Source organism: Chaetodon trifascialis, chromosome 12 (assembly GCF_039877785.1).
Source record: "Chaetodon trifascialis isolate fChaTrf1 chromosome 12, fChaTrf1.hap1, whole genome shotgun sequence".
NCBI lineage: Eukaryota > Metazoa > Chordata > Actinopteri > Chaetodontiformes > Chaetodontidae > Chaetodon > Chaetodon trifascialis.
The window spans coordinates 7387941-7409213 of NC_092067.1; the positions used below are offsets into that span (position 1 = coordinate 7387941).

The 21273-nt window shown below is 43.0% G+C and overlaps 1 protein-coding gene across 1 annotated transcript in view; it reads right to left on the minus strand.

The window, feature by feature from the left end:
• slc49a4 (solute carrier family 49 member 4) overlaps positions 1-21273 on the minus strand; it is a 48971-nt gene that overhangs the window by 15779 nt on the left and 11919 nt on the right. Inside the window, exons 3-7 of the mRNA XM_070976643.1 lie at positions 19479-19750; positions 18824-18953; positions 12968-13076; positions 7423-7490; positions 1601-1728 (exon numbers count right to left, since the gene is read on the minus strand). Of these exons, the coding sequence (XP_070832744.1) occupies positions 1601-1728; positions 7423-7490; positions 12968-13076; positions 18824-18953; positions 19479-19750 (707 nt within the window). The remainder of the gene's footprint in view (positions 1-1600; positions 1729-7422; positions 7491-12967; positions 13077-18823; positions 18954-19478; positions 19751-21273) is intronic.

The window sequence follows — 21273 nt, forward strand, 5'->3', positions numbered from 1 at the left end:
TAGTTAGATTCCGGCTCTACACGCTGTTTTCCCCGCTGCTTCCCTGGCGCCGGCCTTCTCCCAGTTTGGTGAAATAAGAGTTTATTTTGACCAAACCAGAATAAGTGATGATTGTTGGAACGGTGGAAAGAGGAACCAAGAAGGTTCTGGTGAAGTATATTTTGTGTCTGTCGCGTTTGACTGAAGTGGTTTCATGATGATAAAATGCTGTTTCTGTGAATGGAGTCTGGTGGCCTCTGGCAAGAGCAATAAAACAGCTGTTTCTAGTTAAACAAAGTGGGTCTTACTCTCTAACAAAAGGGTCTATCTTTGTAGAGATCCTTTCCATAATTCTGAAATACTGAACATGAGGATATGCCACTTCACAGTGTAACTTTCCAGCTACAACAGGGAAGAACGTGTGTAAAGGGACTCGTATGCAAATAACGGTCTGTATGTCCTTGCGTGAAATAGTGAAAATCTGAGTTTTTGTGAGTTATTCACAGAATATAACGGTGAAACGGACAGCAAAAACAATGTACACGGTCTGTGAGGCCATGTGTTCAGTGAGGAGGCGATGACTCTGGGGAAGAACTGTCAGAGGAGGACAGCAAAATGTCTGCTGCTGACTCAGAGGCAGAGGCCATGTTTCTCGAGGGAGGAGATATTGCTTTAGACAAGTAAGTATCTATTTTATAATGCATCTTGAGTTTTTATGTGCACATGTTTAGTTTCCAGTTGAAGTCTCCAAATTGCCATTTTTGGAGAGCGCTTTGACATATCCTAAGAAACGTGTAAAATTTTCATTTTCTGTGATTTTGTTATCAAATTTGAAATGCGACTAGGTAATACTTCATGCTATGGTCCCATTGTGTTTTCCAGCAAAAGGTCCCAACCACAGTCATCTGCAGGCATTCATTTGCAAAAAAATATTCAGGCAGAAATAAAAAACCTAAAAATTCAGTGTGTTCAAAATTCTGTTCTCAGTGCCAGTAGCACTTAAAGTGATTCTGACTGCCGGGGATAAAACTTCAGAGTGCTACTTTTCAAAAGAGACCAACACCAAGCATGTACTCCAAATAGTTCACAAACGGCTTTCAATTTACTTCGGGTATGCTTGGAAAGGCGTTTTTAGTCAAATTTTGCTGGAGTGATAAACCATGCTTATGTAGTATGTAGTATGTAGTATGTCTCTGGTTGTATTGGTTTTCCCTCTTATGGACGTAATGCACAAGATAAATTTTCGAATGGTTTGAACCTAAGTATTATTTTTTAAGGGAATAATCAAGCGTCACTTTTGGCCAATTTTGACAGCCCTGCCAGGGGCTATCACTTAAATCTGGGAATTTTATTTGACAGGTATGCAGTTTTTTCTTGGATCTACACAAATCTTGTAGGTGGCCCATTTTGAACTCTATATTTAACTTTTGGTCTCTTTAAATTGTGGGTTTGAGTGTGTATAAAAAGGGCCTGTGGACTGTCCTGTGTTTTGCAAATTGAGATGAAAGATAGCCCTGAACTGCCTACTGAATTCCTTTTGGCTGTGGGCTGTATCAGCTATCTCCCAGCTGCACTGCACATATGCAGTGTCACCTTGATGGTGATGCTGCTGTGGACCCACCTGCAGTGGAGGGGAGGTGAGTGACTCTGCTCAGACACGTCAGTGTGAACCAGGTAGAGGACAGCGAGGCTCCTGCCAGCATCAGTACCAGGATCAGCTTCAGCATCCCCCGAATAGAGTCTGCAAACCTGGGGGTGGGTGGAAGGGAGGGGGGAGAAAGGAGGAATTTCAATTTCTAAACGCTGAGGCACATCACAACATATTCCAGATACTGACCCTGAAATACACCAGGACAAAAAGCAGACAGGATTACTGAAGTGACTAAAGACAGCTGCTTCAGAAACAAGAGGCATCCTTCATAAACACAATGAGAAGCTAAGCAATTTCTAAATGTCTGCTTCCTCTGTGACTTGTGTCATAATCTATTACTGGAGACATGCATTGTTTCAGGGAAAGCGTACAACATTTCCTTCTCCCACTTGTTCTAAGTGTATCAGTTGCACTTGTCATTACACAAGCAGACACAATTCTAAGAGTTGATTCAATTTGTCTCAGCAGCTAAGCACGCAGACTTGAGATGTGTATTGTATTATAGTGTGGAAGACAAGCCATCGGGCCATTCCCAAACTCTCTTGAGCACTGTGGTTTCTCTTTGTAGCCCTTTCTAAAGCCTCATAGTTCATTAACTTCTATCCGCTCCTCTGGGTACATATGCATATGTATGCTTGTGAAAGATTAGATGAAGTTACAGAAGCCTGTAGCAAAGACAGACACTAATTACTTTTGTTTTGTTGCTTACAGACAAGATGCTCGGGAAAAGAGGCCTGAACTTGACAATGAACTTAATCCAAGAATGAAAAGAAGTGTTGGAAATGGCTGATTAGTTGAGCTAGGTTGTGAAGTTCTGTCAGCATGCTGAGGGCCAGGAGATGAGGGAAATCATCCTGTGGACGGATAATGAGAACCCCTCCACTCAGAACGTTCCGGGGTGACTTTTTTAGATGACATCACTGTCTCCTGGGATTTCATAAGCTGTCGTTCACAGTCTCGACACATTACACACAGGACATTGGCTACATTCTGAATCGCTACCTTTAGACTCACTCTCACTGCAAGAGAGTTTCAGGGGGGCATGGCTATCACGGGATAACACCATGAATTTGGTGTCTCTTCTCTGATAAACAGATCTAAAGCCATCATATTTCTGTTCACAAGAATGAGCTGGTTGCATTGCAAAAGGCAGTCTAGTCCAAGGGCCAAGCACTTGCTACTTCACAGAGATGTCTGGATTCCCTGCCCATAGCTCGAATCTGCATCACCCATCTGCTGCTAACTGGCTCGCATCCACAACCCTTCAACCACCCTGGTGCCAGAGAGGGATGAAATCCTTAGCCTGCACCCAGTCAAGCTCTCATCTCTTTGCTGAGAGGATCACAGGCTACTGCTATGTTTCAATTCCAATCTGATCCTCTGGTCAGAAACACCATAAGTAGCTTATTTCCTATACTAACTCTGATGGTCCCTGAGTCCACTTGATAAAGAGCTTGGTCACTGATTGGCAAGATAAGTTTGAATTAAACTAATACACCTGAGCAGAGTTTGGGTTTTGAAAACCACTGGCTTACAGTTGACCAATAGCAGCATACATATCCTATCATTCTAAGTCTCAAGTGCTCTTACTGTCAACAAATTCTATGAAGACCTAACCCAACAATCAATGCTACTAACAACTGATGCCTGCACAGTCAAAGCCTGATATAAAACACCTGATCCGTCACACATCAGTGGGCTACAATGTTGCACTAGATGAGATGTTCCATAAGCAGTTTATTTTGAGTCAATCCCACATATGTTGTCCTCTTGCCACAAATTCTAATTAAAGCAGCAAATGTGTATCAATCCACAGCTGAAAATAGTCCCCTTCAAATGAGCTTTTTACTCCTGCTTTTGTCTGTTGGGTGCAGTAAGCAGCTGCTTCAAGAAATGCCTGTGCCTTTTGGAAAAATGCAACTATATGTCACCAGGATTTAAAGATTTACCTTGGTACAAACAAAGCTTGCAACAAACATGGTAGGGGAGGCAAAAAGTAATAAAATGTGTGGTCAGTTTTGGTGTTTTCATCAGATTTGATGACAAAATATTGATCAAGAAAACTCTTTGCCTTAAAAGTCTGCATGTCTCCAGTAGTGTAATTCAGAGCTCTCTTACACTACTCAGTGAGTAAAGAGGGTCATGTCATCTCATGAGGTAATATCAAAATTAAAAGCCTATCTTTTACACTGCTCTAACAGGATTTATTGGCCATAAAGATGGCATCATTTAAGTCATGTAGAATCAGATTCCATTCTCTGCTCTCCCAGTGCCTGCAGGGAATGATGAAATATCACCATCAGTATGATATTATCAATTGGGCCTGTCTCCGTTTCCAGTGAGGGACATGCAGTAAATGACCAAATAGATGTGGACAGTATAATATGATGATCAGCATGCAATCACAGATTGTCCCCATTTGCAAGCAAAACAAATTAGGCAGTGGCTGGTACTCATTTGTGTTTGCTCTATCTCATCTCATTAACCTAGAGTATTGTCTGGCGCACACCTTTGCGATGTGAAGGAGAATACCTTGGTTCTGTTTTCCGCCACCCCCTCATTCCTTCCCCGCCTCCCCCTGTCTTTTCCTGAAGCTTGTAATGGGAAGATAATGAGGGACGCTTGTTAGTTATTCTTTCTACCCTCCTCAATCTGTGAAAAAAGCGTACAGTGTGCCGCTGTCATCCAGTCAGCTTCTGTCTTGGCCATACAATTAAACAGCTGCCAGACTGTTTGTCAAACGTTTCCATGACAGGTGCCACACCTTGGAGCATCCACCACTAATTGAACCTGCTGCATCAAAGTCCCTGCCAATCCACTATCCACCGGCAAGACACAGGCAATGAAATGTTCGCAAGCAGCCAGTGTTTTTTTGGCAGAGGCCAAATGCTAATCCCCTGGGAAATTCAGCCTTGTAAGAGTATAAGCCACATAAAATGTGAAACTGCAACACCTGCAGCATGAAAAGCATTTACAGGGGGCCTTTTTCTGCCCCCTGTGGTAAACTGTGCTCAGCATTGGCACCATTTTGTGCTAGCTGGAGGGACAGGAACATCTTAAGGGCTGTTAGCAGATAAGACGAGGGACAGAGATTGCTCTCTGCTCAGTTCATTACCACAAGCTTTCCCGGGACTGTATCTAATGATGCCATATTGCAGCACACTGATGAAGAAAGAGACAAAGCAAGCACAGAGGCAGCATTTAGTTTTACAGGAGAAACGAAGAAGTAAGACTCTGGTAAATGTCTTCTGCTTCTGCTGTTTTAAGAATTTCTCTAATCAAAGAACCCCAGTTGGATTGTGCATCCAGAGGCTCACTTCCCAGTGGACATCACCAATCAAAGAGAAGAAGTGGAAAAAAAAGGCCATTGGCCTGGTGACTGATTATTAATGAGAACGTCTGCTCCCTATTGTAAACGACCCAGCAGCAGCAGCAGCAGCTGCAGATCACGGTGGGTTAACACTTCAATCAGCTGATTCTAGCTTAGCATGTACGGATGACTTTTTCTGATTTTGAAAGTCAATACAGTTGATCACAGAGCAGTGGTGTTGTTCTAACCTTTGTCAGATTTGTGATCTCTAACTAGTGATATAATCATAAGTAACATTTATAAGCTTCAATCAAATCACTATTCGATGCTTGATCAAAATAATTTCAACCAACAGGAAGTGACAAATTTACTCATATAGCACTTTTTAAAACTTACATCACACACGGCTTCATTAAAAAATGGACCACCTTTGGTCAGAATACTTTATTGGTATTTTGCTTTGATGTCTAAATTGAACCTAATGGGGAAAGACAATTAGGGATCATTTCTACCATTGCTACCCACTGAGCACAACTCCCTGGCATGATCGGAGGCTCAGAGAAGTTCATAACCAACCCCACTGCCACATTTCAACAGTTGCTCATAGAGCAAATTACTATCAACTGTTGCACCAAAGAGGGACTAATCAATCCCTCCACTGACTCAGAGTCTATGCAATCAACACCAATAACTCAACTGCTCTGTTTACATACGCTTTCATCTTGTGCTGCAAACAGCTTCATTGATTAACAGTGGGAGTTATGGGCTTATTTCCCTGATTACAACTTAAAGAAAACAGTGGGCCTGCCTGGAAGTGCTGATTGGGCCTCAGCCTGCGCTAAACATATATCCTGTCAGAGCAGGAATGCATCCCTTGCTTTTGCAGACTTCGCACTTTGTCTTCATGGTGCAGCTCCCTATCCATCAATGGAGGTGAAGTGGCTGTTGCATTAGCATCCATTTCCCTCGCTCTATCACAGAGTCACTGGCTTCAGATCATTTATTAAAAGAGAGTAGATGAGATTAGGTGAGCAGCAGAGAGGACCCGACCCACCTCTATTGAACCCTTTGCCATTTTTCATAAATGGTTTATTAGTTATTAATACTGTTATAAGGACACAGTCCGGTATCAGTACAATATGTATGCATACAGAGCGAGCAGAGCGATTTCACTGTGAAGAAAAGTCAGAGGTACTGGTTTCTAATCTTGTTTGTCAGGTAGCAGAGGTACAGCCAAGGCTATTAAACACAGCATGAATTGATTACTTCCATGCTTTATGAGTTAAAGGACCCTTTGTTCACAGCTGTCTTATGTGTTCTGTAAGAAATGAAATTCACTCATTCCTTCAGCAGATGGTTTTGGCTGTGGTTCAACTGTCACATTTGTATTCAATTTGCAGAGGTGTTGGGGAAAAAGACTCCCTATATATTCATATGAAACTTTCCATTATCTTCTCTTTTAACTATGCAAATCGTGACGTTGAAAGATAGTCAGGTCAGTTCATCTGCTTTACCTTTGTCTTCATCTGAAAGGCCAGTGCTCCTGTCTACTGACTTGTGAACCAGGTTGCATAAACCTATGGGCAGTTCAACTGAAGAGTGATTCCTCCTTCTCAGAGTGTTTCATTTGAATCATTTTTACAGATGAAAAAAGAAGGAAAAAAACAGGGGAAAGTCAGATCCAGCTCACTTTGTGTGGCAGATACATACATTTTCTTATTTCTTAATGATCTTCTTATCTTGTAGCTCTTTTGTGGTGCAGCACTGATCTAAACTACTTCTTATATATATTACATATTTGCTTGCAAATACTTCTTAATAGTTCCTTTCACAAATAATTTTCCTCGCTTCTAAAGACATTTTTATATTAAAGTGAAGTCCTAAATTCCTTTTTTTTACAGGTTTTCCCAAGCAGGAGAGGTTTCGACTTCCCTCACTGTGTGTGCAACCTCTCTGGTATTCTGACCATCTCAGAGACATGCCAGATTCAGCTGCAAAGGTCTGCAAATGTAAAGGAGGGATTACAGTAAACGCTTATTTTCTAATTTGATGCCTCACCAGGTCCATCGAGTTTTCACTGAGCTGAGTGGTATTAGCCTGATAATCAGACTGAATTGCCATTTTGCTTTCACTTAACATGCTGAAAATCTGAGATGTGGGGGGGCAACTCAGAGGTCTGGAAGCAGGGAAGGGTGCTACTGCATTTATGTTAACTTTGAAGTCACTTCAAACTATATTCAACAGTCACACAATGAGCAAGTTACAAAAAAACATGGATGAGAAGACTGCATGCAGGTTAAGGGTTCGTGGGAGATGCTGATTAGCAAGGCCATTATTCCAAGGATCTGTACACATCAGTAGTCTTACTAGTCTGGACTGGCTTGGACAGTCTTAGCTTATTACTTCTTTTTCACCTTAAAATCATATTCAATGATCACACCATGCTATAGTCAAACAAAAAAACGGGTATATAGTAGCTTACCTGGCCATTGCTACTCCAAACACACATCCACCAATAGTCGACCAGAAACCAATCCAACCTGCGTCAACCTGTGTGTTAGAAAAGAACAGGGGGTGGGGGAGAATGAAAGAAGGTTATTCAGTGTTCAAAATGCAGTCCATGACTGTGGGGACAGAGTTAGACAGAGAGCAGGCACTAAGTGTCTGAAGTCTACAGAGGCCTGTCAATCACTGTGTCTGGTAAATTGCCAGGCAGCAATGCTATAAGAGCAGCTGTGTGTGTATGTGTGTAAGAGTGTACGATTGTTGTCCTTTCTTATTTACACGGATGAGAGCCAACGCATACACTTAGCCTTAAAGTCAGGAGAAAAGACGTTATGGCCAAGCAGAATCAATATGAGGGACAGTGTAGCACATAAGCGCACACACACAGACACACGCACAAAAAACAATCAGTGTGCGGCACCCGGGCGAGAATGTCTCCAAGTGCCAATGAAGGTGTTTGGTTCCCATCAATCTCCTCATGGCAATAGCTCACATTCAACCAAATCCAACCATATGGAAGATGAGAAAGCAAGTGACCAGACTCTAAAGCAAGATCTGATGCTGTTTGCTTAATCGTGCTCTGCAGCGACCTGTCAGGAAACCCTGTAATGAAGAAAAGTAGACTATCAAAGTTATTAAATGTAAAATGCATTCTGGCTCAGTAAGTGATGAATGTCTAAATGCCATTATGTGTAATCTGAATTACACTCCAAGTGTTGTGCATGGGCCTTCTGTAAGAAGACAGGAGCTCATTGGAGCTCTTGGTTGCGTGGCCTGAGGCAGCTTTTTGAGGTGAAACCTCAAAGATTTGACGCTTAATCATGTCTACTATATTGTGATGGTGTCAATAAGCTGGAGATGACTGGTGTTAGGGCAGGGAAAGCCAGGGCTCAAGGCTCTTCACACACTGATGTGTGTATTTTCCCTGATCCTCTCTCTGTGTCTCAATCACTTATCATAAGCCATTTTAAGCCAATAATCACAGACCTTACCCTTAGCATGTATCAGGCATCTACTTATGCAAAATGGACGCTGTTCATTAAGGGGACAGTTACATATGACCGATGAGCAATGTAAGGCACACATTTCCTGAGTCATAATCATTATCTTGAACACTCCCCAAGCAGAACTGCAGTGCTTTTACAAGATCCCATACAATCCCAATTCCAAATCATGAGCAAGAATAATACACTGTAGCCTTTGTCTGACCATTTATACTTTCACCATGCTTTTGGCTCTTGCTCCGGTCTCACCACAACTCTTAGAAAATACAAACACAGACTATGCTGTCAAAAAGCTGTAACTGTAGGAAGGACGGACTGACTGCATTTGAGATTAATGCAAAGGCGCAAAACTGACACAAGAATGGCAATGCAACCACTGATATGTGTTTCTGTCAAAGAAAACTGCCCAGTTCTGTTGTTTTTATTTCTTTTTCAGGCCATGCAGCAACCGTTGTGTCTTCAGGGCTTAAGTCAATGAAAGGCAATACTTCCAATGGCTGCTGTATGCTCACTGGGAAATAGCCGGACTTCACCACAGCCATTCACTCTCCAACTGACTCCAAAGGGGAAGTCCACCCGGCAGAGTACCAAAGCCTTGGACTTGCTGTTTGTCATTGGAACAAATTATCAGCAACTACAACTACCACCTAGCAGTTGTATGCCTCCACCAACCAGTCAGATTGCAGTTTATATCCATGTCTGCCCAGATTCATAAATGTTGTGAAGACTTTGAAGGACTTTAATTAGGCATTAAGTGTATTTTCTGGTTAAATTCGAAGTTATCAATATATTGACGCTTATGATTCCAGTGAATAACTTCCAGTGGAAAACATGCTGTCTTCACTTAGAGACTATTTTTCCAGAGGACTGATAGAGAGCTTCATCACATGGAGCAACAGCAATCACCTGAAGCTCAACATCAGCAGAACCAATGAGGCTGTGTTGAACTACAATGATTCAAAGATGGATGTTGCTACAAACAAGCTGCAAATTGTAAAATACGGATGCATCTTCAACCCATCAGCACGGAGGATCTCTGCAACCAGCGTAGTTTGAAGGTGGACACCCAAGATCAGCGTCAACAATTCAGTATCTGACCAAATGTGAAATATAATCACAATCTGCTCTTCTGTTCCTGAGTTAAGGTGTTGAATAATTACCTGAGAAGTGTTTTTGCAGAACATTATGATGTCACAGTGGAGCTGACCTTTGGTCTTTTGGAGATACAATGTCATCACTTCATCATTTTGTTCCATTTCACACATTTGTGAGAAATTGTGCCATAATTAGTGTATGAACTCTTGAGTTATGAGGTCATGAGGTTTGACCACTAAAATGTAATCAGTTCATTCTTGAGTCCAAGTGAACTTTTCTGCCAAATTTCTGCCACAGATGAATATGCAGCTCTCATGCTTTCATAAGGGTTATAGGACTTGTATCAATGGCCCCATATTTCCATTGTAGCCCTGCAAGACAGCAAGACAGTTTGTGGCACAACACTGGTCTTAAATATTCAGCAATGGTGGTTGCCTGCCACTCAGTGGTTCCACCACAGCTTTCCCCAGGATCCACCCTATATTCTAAATATGCTTTTTTCAGACATTTTGTCAGAGGCAAGAGTTAAACTCCACTCCAGGCTTGAAAGTGTCCCCTCAGAATCACAATTATAACAATTTCAGGTACTGTGTCCATGTCTAACTCATAGTATGCTCACACTAAAACCAGTTGGAAATCCATGTGCATGTACCTAAAGAAAGCCCAACATGTAGTCATTTTAAAGCTAATACAGTTTCAGCATCCAAAACCCTGCAAACTTTCCGAGCCTGGCTTCAGTCAGATCACCACCTCTTCTCCTGCTGCACTGTTTGCCAGCCAGCTGATCCCTGTGTGTCTCTGCCTCTCTGCCTTTAATTTACTGACTCAATCCTCGCAGGTTGTTCAACACCCCAGCTGCATTTCTGGTCATATTTAGTCAACTCCTGAAATCTCAGCATGGCTGCTTACAAATTATCGGAAAGCAAGAGGAAATTAATAGAAAGTATGGAATTGCTCTCTTGCTGTAATGCACTGTGCCGTGGCCCGAGGCTCTTGCTGCATACTTTAAATTACCGTCATTACAGTCAGTCTCTGTAACATTTTTCAGGGATGAGAGAAAGATAATAAAAGACCAAGGGAACAGAGGAAGAAACATTTTTGAAATTGCAAGGGAGTTTAGGGATAGAAAGAGGAATAAGGTCTACATACAGCATCGTGTGTTTGTGTGAACTGCTCGTTTCACTCCCTGAACAGCATCTTTCCGCGCTGTTTCTGGATCTGACAGAATCAACAAAGCTTACAGCCTAAGCTACGATATAGGTCTGCAGATTCATACTGAGCTTAACAAAGAAGAAGATGCCGTATTTGTTTTCCTCAGTTCAACTTGACTTTATGAACAAACATCTCACACTCAAAGAAGAAAGAAACACTTCAGTAGTCTTCTGCTGCATTAGTCCTCCTCCGCCTGTTTAGACGCTCCACTATCTGCTTTCAGTTCATTTTTAAGCTCAAAGTTTTGCACCCATGGGATATCCTGTAACGCAGCTCACCTCATTGCGACACTATTTCATCTTCACACACTTTTTATCCTCTTAACTAGCATGGATAAAAGAAATATGGAAGAGAGAAAAAACTCTTTTGAGAACAAATGAAAATCTAAGAACAATTTGGTATGCGCACTGCTGCCTCTTCGCTGAGGTATAAAGACAGGTGTGACGAGGTGCGTCTCATCCTCCGCTCTCCTGTGTGTGATCTTGTCTCAAGCAGCAACTGTCTGATGATAACCTTGAAAAGATTCTCGCTTTGTCTTCTGACAGACTGCTGTGTCGAGACCTGAAAGAGGCAAACAGCACAGAGCCACACTCCCAGCGCCACTCAACGTGTCTTCCTCTTCGGTCTGTCTCAGACTGAAGACGGCGAGCAGGCGTGCAAATGGTGAACTGCACTTGATTGGGCCTGAACGGACAGAAGCTGTGAGTAGGTTCAACACACAGAGAGAGAAAAGATGAACGATAATTGTTCTGTTTTGTGTTTTTGTTCCCTCAAAAGTTACTAAATCTGTTTTGTGTAGTGAGGCACAATGCTTTTGAACTTTAAAGTGTATTATATGTGTTATATAAAAGGTGGCGCGAGTGAGTTAATGAACCCTTGCAGGAAGGTTCAGCTGTCCAGAGGCCCTATAGACTGAAATGCACTTTTCACTGTAGTATAGGAGACATGGAGTTAATTATCCCTCAACATCTCCAGTATTTCAGATTTGCTTTAAAGCAACTACAAGGAACTTTCATGTGATTTTGGCAGACCCTGTGGACAGAAGCGGGAGTGTTTCCCAGAATGAAGATTGCATTTCCCATGAGCACCACCGCCTCGTGTCATAAAGATCTTCATCTGGCTCGTGTGTTCATTTGTTTTGGAAGTGAACGAAAGAACCTTTTTTTTTATGCCATTTTTCTTTTTTAAACAGAGACTGTATGCAGGACTCAAAGGGATGGGGTAGTGTTTCTACTTGTGGCTGTGTAAGATTAACAACTGTAACATGATGATGGCTGAATAAAGAACACTGTTATAGTACCATTCACACATCTAAGCTACATGTAAGCCTAAAACCAGTTATCAGCATTCCAGAGTAATGTATTTGTAGGCAGATATAAGCCAGGCTAATGTAAAATGTCGGAAGCCAGTTGTATTAAAGTTATGTCCACTATGACCTACACCAGCATACATTCATACGACACATTTTGCAGTGTATTTCATAAATAGGGCCAAGACGGGGGCCAATTTAGGATAGGTTGTTTCAAATCCCGTACTTCTCTCCACCTGTTGAATGACCAACCAAGGCTGACTTGTGTTTTCGCCTGTGTTCTATCGCTGTCCCTTTTAGCTTTTTTTTGTTCTTCAGTCAATTCTTTTCTTTTTCTCTTTACTGGTCCTGCCACAAAATATAACACCAAAAACAAAATTCTCCTCCCGCTCTCTTTTACTTAAGCTACTCACTGCAAAACGATGCCTGGGAAAATGTAAACCTAGGCTCTTCCAGTTTGTGTGGTGCCATAAATCGTTTCATCTGAAGTGGAAGTGGACAGGAATTAAGAATAAGTGTCTAGAAACAGCCAATCTTCATGCTGATGGTCTTGTTTACTTATTGGGTCGTATAGAGACATCAGTATTAAATTGAGGCTGTTTCATAACCGGTTTCCATCTACCAGTCACTGCCACAGTGACTGGTAGATGAATAATAATAATAATAATAACAATAATAATAATAATAATCATCGTCATCATCATCATCTAACACTAATTGTTAGATTTAATGGAACGGCCCTCTGCAGAAACAATTTTTGGCAAAATGTGCACAGAAATCAATGCCTACCCAGGGTCACTGTATTCTGTGTGGTGACCTTGGTTTACTGACGCCCTTCCTTATTCAAAGTCTAATACACTGTCAATATTCAAGGCGAAATGTGTGTGTGTTTTGCTGCCTACCTGGCTGACTTTGGCTGGTGTTAGGACCATGTCGAGGACACCTGTCCAGCCAGCAATCACTCCTGTGGGGACAGCATAGGCCACGGCTATCATCAGGAAGCGCAGGTTGCTAAAGGGGACGAAAACACATTAGAGATTCAAGATGCCGCTCACAAAAAGATCTTACAAGCTAATTGTTTGTGTGTTGAGTCTCCCCAAGATATGAATATGGATGAGTTCTTTGACCTCGTGTGTCTATGCAAGACAAAATGCATAATGTGTCCTGTCCTAAATAATATGCTGGACATTAAGTTCTGTGAAAAGACAACAGGTTGCTCTTTTGTTACCTTCTGGTTTATTTCCATACAACACCCACTTGCCTATGTTCCTTAAAAGCAGACTGTCGAGACATTTTTTGGGGGGGGCTCTATCGCTGTCCTCTGGGTAAGAAGATCTTTACTTCTCGAATGAACCAATCAATTTTCATGGGGCCCAATATAAAGCTCACAGCACATCAATCATTAAATGCAGCAGTTTGCTCAAATCAATAACTAAATGGGCAGATCTCCACATGAATTTGATGAGGCATCTAACTACATCCTGTTCAAGTCATTCCACCGTACAGTGTTTTCACATCTGCTCTTATTATAACGAACAAGGGCAAATGTTCTGATACGTATGGATGTGAAGTTCAGCTGCTGATTCCAATCCTCATTAAGGGTTTCACAGTCACAATCTAACAAAAAAAGTCACTAATTGGATGAATGTGCATGAGGCCTCCTCCAAGTACAACCTACATCAAAACATCTGAGGCCTGAGACAAAACAGTGAAAGCAGCATAATGCAATGTCTCCTCTCCCTTCTGTTCACTGGTGTTTGGAGGCCTGCCATCGGCCTCAGGTCTTTTCACCAGCCCACTGCATGTGTCACACAGCTCTGGCTCATCTCCCTGCTACTGCCATAGCTGAAGATCTATCCTTGTGAAGAGCGTAGCGACAGAGAGATATGCAGCTACCTTATGCCACATTTCCACGAGCGCGGCTCAGCTCGACTCGACTCGACTCGACTCGACTCGACTCGACTCTACCCGGTTGTTTTGTGTTTCCATTAGGGATAGTACCTGGTACCCGATGCTATTTTTAGTACCTGCTCTGGTGAGGTTCCAAGCGAGTAAAAGCGATACTATATGTGTGATGTCAACAGCCTGTCGGCCACTGATTGGCTGGAGAGTGTCCTCACTGGTCTGCAGCGTCACACTGCTGAATGAATTCCCAAACTCGCCTGTACTCGCCTTGCAGCCCGAAGCCTTTTCTGGGTTTCTTCTCTTGCTTTGTGTGTGACAAAAAGCCACAAACCAAGCAGCAAATACATCGCCTCGATGTCCTCCATTGTTTGTCGGCTCTGTTTGCGTCGCGTACAAATTGACGTCATGGCAGTTTCGCGCAGCCGTGGTATGACGACCCCGCCTACGTTGAGGAGGTACTATGAAGTACTCAATTGTAATGGAAACTCAACCAAACCAAGTAGAGTAGAGTAGAGTAGAACCGAGTCGAGTAGAGCTGGAACTGTGTAATGGAAATGCGCCATTAGCGCAGTGGCCAGAGCTGCTGGAATACAGCTGAGACGTATCGCAGTGGGCAATCTGCATCTAAAACTGAACAATACAGTCCATGGATTTATATGATTAATCAAAACACTCTAAAGTCTTGTAGAGCTCAACAGTATGGCGTGTGTATTCATTCGATGGGTTGATGAACTGATGACAAATTTTGCTGCTAAACTCAATAATGGAATCAATTCACTGGAGCTGCAGCAACAACAAACAGCTTGAATCAAAATAATCAAATTGAATGGAAATGATTCCCTCTTCTGCAAACATTGAAAGGCTATGATTACGGCAACTACTACAGCTGCCTCTGTCAGTGTCAGGCATGTTTAAAAGTGTTGATCATTTCATTCAGTGCTCAAGATACTCAGTCTTTAGATCTCAGTTTAAATGCCAAATGTTTAAATGTTCCAGTTTGACGGCAGTGTTTAATCAAACAGTCTCTGTAGCATTTCATACTATTTAGTGAAAATAGATGGAGATTATTTTTCTGGATTTATCTACTGATTGTTTTAGGTTCCTTGAATGACAATTCAATTAAATTCACAGCAAAGTTTAAGTAAGAACTCACATTTGAGAAGCTAAAAGCAGAAAATGTTTGGCATTTTTGCTTGATAAATGACTTTTGATTATCAAAACTGTGGCCAATGACTCCTCTGTTCACCGCCCAAATGATAAACTGGCTTATCTTTTCAGCACAAACTAACTGTACTGTCTACCGATGGCTGCTCATCAAGTCATCAGCTGAAATCAAACTGTACAAATAAGAGATCTCCCAGCTGTGATGAAGAGCTTTAGGCTACAGATATTGTGCTGCGTGGTCTGATACGAGCTGTCTGCTAATATCTCATCAGCTCACAGTGTACTGTGAACAACAGGGAAAAAAAGACACCTCCATATGCCTCGTTATGCATGCACATCTAGTATGCACACAGAGCTCACCTCTTTAGGGTATATGGCTCCCCTCCAATCATATGCAACCCAATTACAATCACTCGGAACACCCACGCTAATCACCTTCGCCCAATGAGGTGGCCTGCTGATTTAAATCAGTGCCACCTCCTCAACCCTAACAATATGATTAGGATCACTGGGCGTCTGACAAATGAGGCAAGGCTGGCAGAGCAGGCAGCAGGTTCGCAGATTGGTTTGTTTTCTTGCTCTGATCTCTTTTGTTTATGGACACTGTTTAAGCCCTGATTTTATTCTCCCCTCGCCTTGTTTGTTATTAACATCTGGAGAATTTGGGCTCTCCTGCACTATGCTTCAAACACTCAACTAACCGACAGATTAAGCTCACACACGCTTTGAGTCAGTGTTTGACTTTGCAAACTATGAGGGGGGACTTGCCCCATGACGCATAACCTGTAAAGCAAAAGCACTGCAGCTGTAAACATATGCACGTCCTTTCCCTCTGCTGACACTGGTGCACTTCAGACACTGAATCACTTTTATTTGTGAAATGCTTTGACTCCACAGAGAAACAAACACGGCCTGTCTGCCTGCTGCAGGCCTGTCTTGTCCTAAGCAGTACGGGGCTACTTGGCCTTGGGGAGAGTACAGAGGGACGGTCATAAAAGCCCCGTGATGGAGCACCCTCTCTGCTTTTCTTCCAGCAACCCTTTCATTAACCTTGCCACAATAGCAGGAAATCAATATCCACGCACCTTTTTCCACGTCCGGGTGCTTATTTAGATAACCAAATGTAAGCAACAGACACTAGCTACTGAGTAAGAGAGGGGACATTTTTTCCCTTTCCTTTCCTGATGAAATATTTGCGAAGAAGTCTCAAAGCCGGCGGCGTCATCAGCTAAGTGCTATTTGTCCTTGGCAGACCCAGCTGGGGATCAATGCATCAAGATGACAACTTTCAAAGCTAAAGTGAGTATGACTGGGGAGGGAGGGATCATCAATACTCCAGCTCTGGGCGGTTCAGTATTCCCTCACACTGTGATCAGAATACAATGATAACTTTACACCACGTGTAGAGACATTCAAGCTTCTAATTAGACTGCTGCTGTGGAAGCAGATGTGAACAGCTGGAGGCACTCATCAAGCTGAAGATCATTAACCAGTGCTCAGACCCTGACAGGCTAAATGGATGAAGAGATACATCAATGGACAGGTATCAGGCAGACTAACCGACTAGCTGACTGCCACCTGCTGTCACTGCAGAGGCCACAAAGTGTTACCATTTTGTCAGCGTCTAAAGATTCAAACTTAACTAAGGACGCGACAATCCAACCCGCTGGCTCAGCATCAGCCGACCTTTAAGCAGATCAGGCATCATGCAGACATGACCGATCCACTTTCTTCTTCAATGTCATGAAACTATTCTACGTTCACGCTACGGCTGTTAGGTCACGGCAGACTACCAGCTCAATTTTCAGTTCCACAGCCTCGTGTTACCTCACATGAAATGATCCAGATTGGTTTCATGCAGACAGATATATAGAGTTTTGGGGTAAAAGGAGGACTGGTACTGGTACTGGTAGTGAATCTAACAAGCACTTACAGTCTGTATAGGGAGTAGAAAAAGTGATCCAGACACTGACACAATTGGTGTGTTTGCAGTGGTGATTTAAGTTACTTTAAAGCCACATTAATTGTTTTCTTGTCCATTTGTGGGCACAAGAATTCCAGAAAATGGTCGTATTTCTGTCGCCCTGATATATCCAAGATCAATATTCACCAAACTCACCAAAAAAAATATCTGACTCCTTAAGCTGCTAGATGTTCCACTCATCTCACTAGTGAATCAGTTACTCTGACATTAGGCACTCGGTGGGAAGCATACAGAGGATTTATGAGGGCAGTCTAGTTGAAAACAGCTCACTGCTGCTGCTGGAAACAGGACCGATAAATGCAGTGAGACTGAACCAAGCAATGCTTAAAAACAAAACAATGAGCCAACTGAGGCTAAAAGATCTGTAAAAGACCTGTATCCATGCACATGGACGCAAACACTCGTACGTCACTCGTCCTGCTCTATGTCCGGTCCCTGCAGCAGACTTCTAAGGCTTGATATTGCTGGGCCGAGACACAACATGCTGCTCAAACAGGTCACTGGAAGGCTGCCTATCACATGTGGAACAGAAACCCTCTCAGCTGGATGGCCTAGTTAAGTTGGCCAGTCTGTCCGTGTATGTGTGTGTGTGTGTGTGTACATCTGTCCAAAACTATGCATTAGGTTGATATCAGCTTGGTCCCTGTCATCTATCTGAGGGAGCCCTTACGGGGAGTTAAGCCTCTGTTCTGGTGAGAAGCCTGTGGAAAGCATGGCACTGGAGTGAAGCAATTTCTTACTGCAGGGGACCAAGGGTAGCCAACAAAGCTAGGCCAACTCCCTGGCAGCCATCGCCCAGCTTTTCCTCTCCCTTCTGCAGTCCCTTTAATCCCAGGCCACGGCCACGGGCCTCATTCCTTCACAAGCCAGGCAAAAGGTGCAGCGCTCGCTCCTAAGGCAATGCCATTTCCTCTGCCCAGATGATAAACACTGCGTTGATGGAAAGTGTGACAGAGTCGCGATGGGTGTGTTGCAGGGTTTAAGTGAAGTGTCAATCCATCACTGTCCCTAGATTTTCTCTTAGCTCCACCCTTACCATAAGGGAAAGACAAATGTGATGAAACATCAATGAATGCATTCCACTATGGTGTTTTGAGAATATGCTGATGACTGACTCCGGTGGTGCAGACGTAGAGGATGATGCGGTTTTCAACAGCAACCAGTATGTTATAGTTTAGTAATTAATCTAGAGGGAAGGCTGGGGTTTCTTTGATAAAAACCAAAGCAGATGGTGAGTGGCAGACCCCTTCATTAAGATTCCATATCCTGCTCCAGCGCAAGATTCTGTCACTTTTACTTTCTAAGACAAGAAACGCGCAATGCATCAGCAAATAAGAACGCAAACTAGACCTAATGGATCTGTAGACACAGTGGTTAGAGAGCACTGAAAGTGCTGCAGAAATATGCTCTTGACTGTTCCCTTCCAGTCCGATGTCATAAAGCATAACAGCACCTGAAACTAATTTCAAATGCAGTGCTGAAAGTTTCACTTCTTTTATATGTCTGCAAACGAGCTGAAGCAAGGACACATTGAATCGGGCATACTGAATAATATACTGAAAGTATGGTTTCTAACAAAACCTGTCAGATCATATTGGTCACATAACCTTGTGTGCATATGCTGTATGTGTGTCAGCATGTGTGCCTGTGTGAGAGTGTGTGTGTGTGTGTGTGTGTGTGTGTGTGTGTGTGTGTGTGGTTTTACCTAAGGAGTCTGCAGATGCTGCTCCTGTAACTGAGTCTCTGGCTTGCAGCGGCCACACTGGGAGGCATCGGTGGGCGTGACGGGAAATAGAGCAGGACTGCCACAAAAAGCACAGCAATGGCAGCCAACTCTGCCGGAGCGCAGCAGCACAGATAAAAGTGTTACTTTCATAGATAAAACAGTCTGACCAATTTTTCCTAAAAAGGGTCACCATGACATCTAAACGTCCTCTGAAACCACCCCTGGAGTGAACATAATGCCATCCTAGACAAGACATATGTCTGTCTGTCCCTCTCTCTTCTGATGACCTCCAAAACTTTTGGTTCACACAAGGTGTCTGCTTTGTCCTTTAAAATGAATGAAAATACTACCCTTAGATTAAACAAAAGCCGCGGGCTCAATCTATTACAGCGTGCTTGTTTCTCTTTTCAGCATGCTTTTAATTTTCTGAGTCAGTTAAGCATAACAGTCCCAGCAATCTATTTTTCAGAGTGGTGGTTATGAAGATTATAATTGGGGTTTTTTGGTGTTGGTGCAAAATTCTTGGATCCCCTCGCCTGATTGTATTTGTGTCCCTTGACAGTGCCAACATGATGTTGAAATGATGTGCTATCGATCCTCCGTGCCCTCAGAGGTTCTCGCTTGCTGTCAGTACCTGCATACATAACCAGCTGGATCCTGTCTCGGATGGAGCTGTCGGAAACTGCTGCCGCCATCGTGGTTCCTGCCTGGGTCTCATTGGGGGCTGGCACTACCAGAGGTCCGATTACAAACGAAGCAGCGCCTCCAAGATAGGAGAACAGTGTGGCCACAGCGGTTGCGGTGGCTCTCTGGTCAGGGCCGAACCATGTGGTGGAGAGGAAGGGGCCGGCGCTCATTATGGTTGGGCCAGCTAAACCGTTCAGGAGCTGACCTCCATGTATCAACCTGTGACAAAAACAGCAGGAAAAATAGCTTCATTTCAACAGATTATGGTGTGATAAACATGTTTCGTGTGGGTTCTTTTCTGTATCAGATTTCCAACTGTTGAACAAACACAATGAAACATGGCTGCAGCAGTGAGCCTCACGTCAGTGCGTTTATCAAGTTAAAAATACACACAAAGACATGAAGTAATGATGCATTTTTATGAAAATCTGATGGAATATTGACGGGCAAAGGAATGAAAATAAGGCCTGCTTATCCCAGAGGACGTCAGTAACAATCTGCCCCTGAGAGAATCCAAGTTGCTGTACAGTCTCACTTGTGCACCTTCACACTGAGCTGTGCAAGACAGATGTTCTCTGAGACGTCCCCTGATGTCACCACCAGACCCCTCACCATGTTCCTCCCCCTTCAAAACTGTCTGACTGAGACAGCAAGCCGCTAGAGACAGCGCATGGCTGATTGTCTATGAGCTCAGTAAAGACACCATTCATTTAGAGCAGTCTGAGACGGCTCAGCAGGGAGAGAGGGAGAACAGTGGGGAAGGAGAGGGAAAAAAGGCAGAATGGGTAAATGAGTCAGAAGAAAGAGGACAAGGAGGGATCTTGGGCTAATTCTGAATTTATGGTACACAAAAATATTGAGTGTGTCTGTGTTTCGATAGCTAGATTCCTGATGATTCCTTTTCAAAATAAGTTAGTGCAGGTGGGAGGGAAAAAGCTGGATGTTTAAGTTAACTAAGCTTGTTTATACCAATTTGGATAACATAGAGTATATCACCAATAAGATAAGCGAAGTAAATTTGAAAAGAATAACTTAAAACAGTGTTTCTCAACTCCAGTCCTCGGGCCACACTGCCCTGCATGTTTTAGATGTTTCCTGCTCCAGCACACCTGATTCAAATGAGTGGCTCGTTATCAGGCCACTGCAGAGCTTGATGACGAGCTGATCATTTGAATCAGCTGTGGTGGAGGAGGGAAACGTCTAAAACATGCAGGGCAGTGGGGCCCGAGGACCAGAATTGAGAAACACTGAGTTAAGATGTAGCAGTACATAACAATCCTTCCACATTTTCCAAAGTAGCATCATTAAGAACTATTATTTAAGACCTCGCTTGAAATACCATTTTTTGATTTACATGACTTTCTCAGGACTGGGACCCTGAGAAATACATACAGTAGCAGTCAGGTTTTTGGTATCCATCATTGTCATTGTCAAACCATCATTATGACCATTTAGAAAATGTGGTGATGAGTGGGGACGACAACTAAATTCAAATACAGCAAAATATCAGCGCTGACATTAGTTTTGTTACTGATACCATCACACAGGGCTTCTCAAAGTCTGGACAGTCAATCCAGACACTGCCCATAGCACAGTGATCATCAATTGGAGGCCCATGGGCCACATCCAACCTGCAGATATTAATGAATTCAGAAAATATGCGCATCTAACATTACTCACCAGCAGAAGAGGACTAGTAAGTCCTGAGAGTGATGGCTGGTTAGCTTGCCAACTCCCTGGCA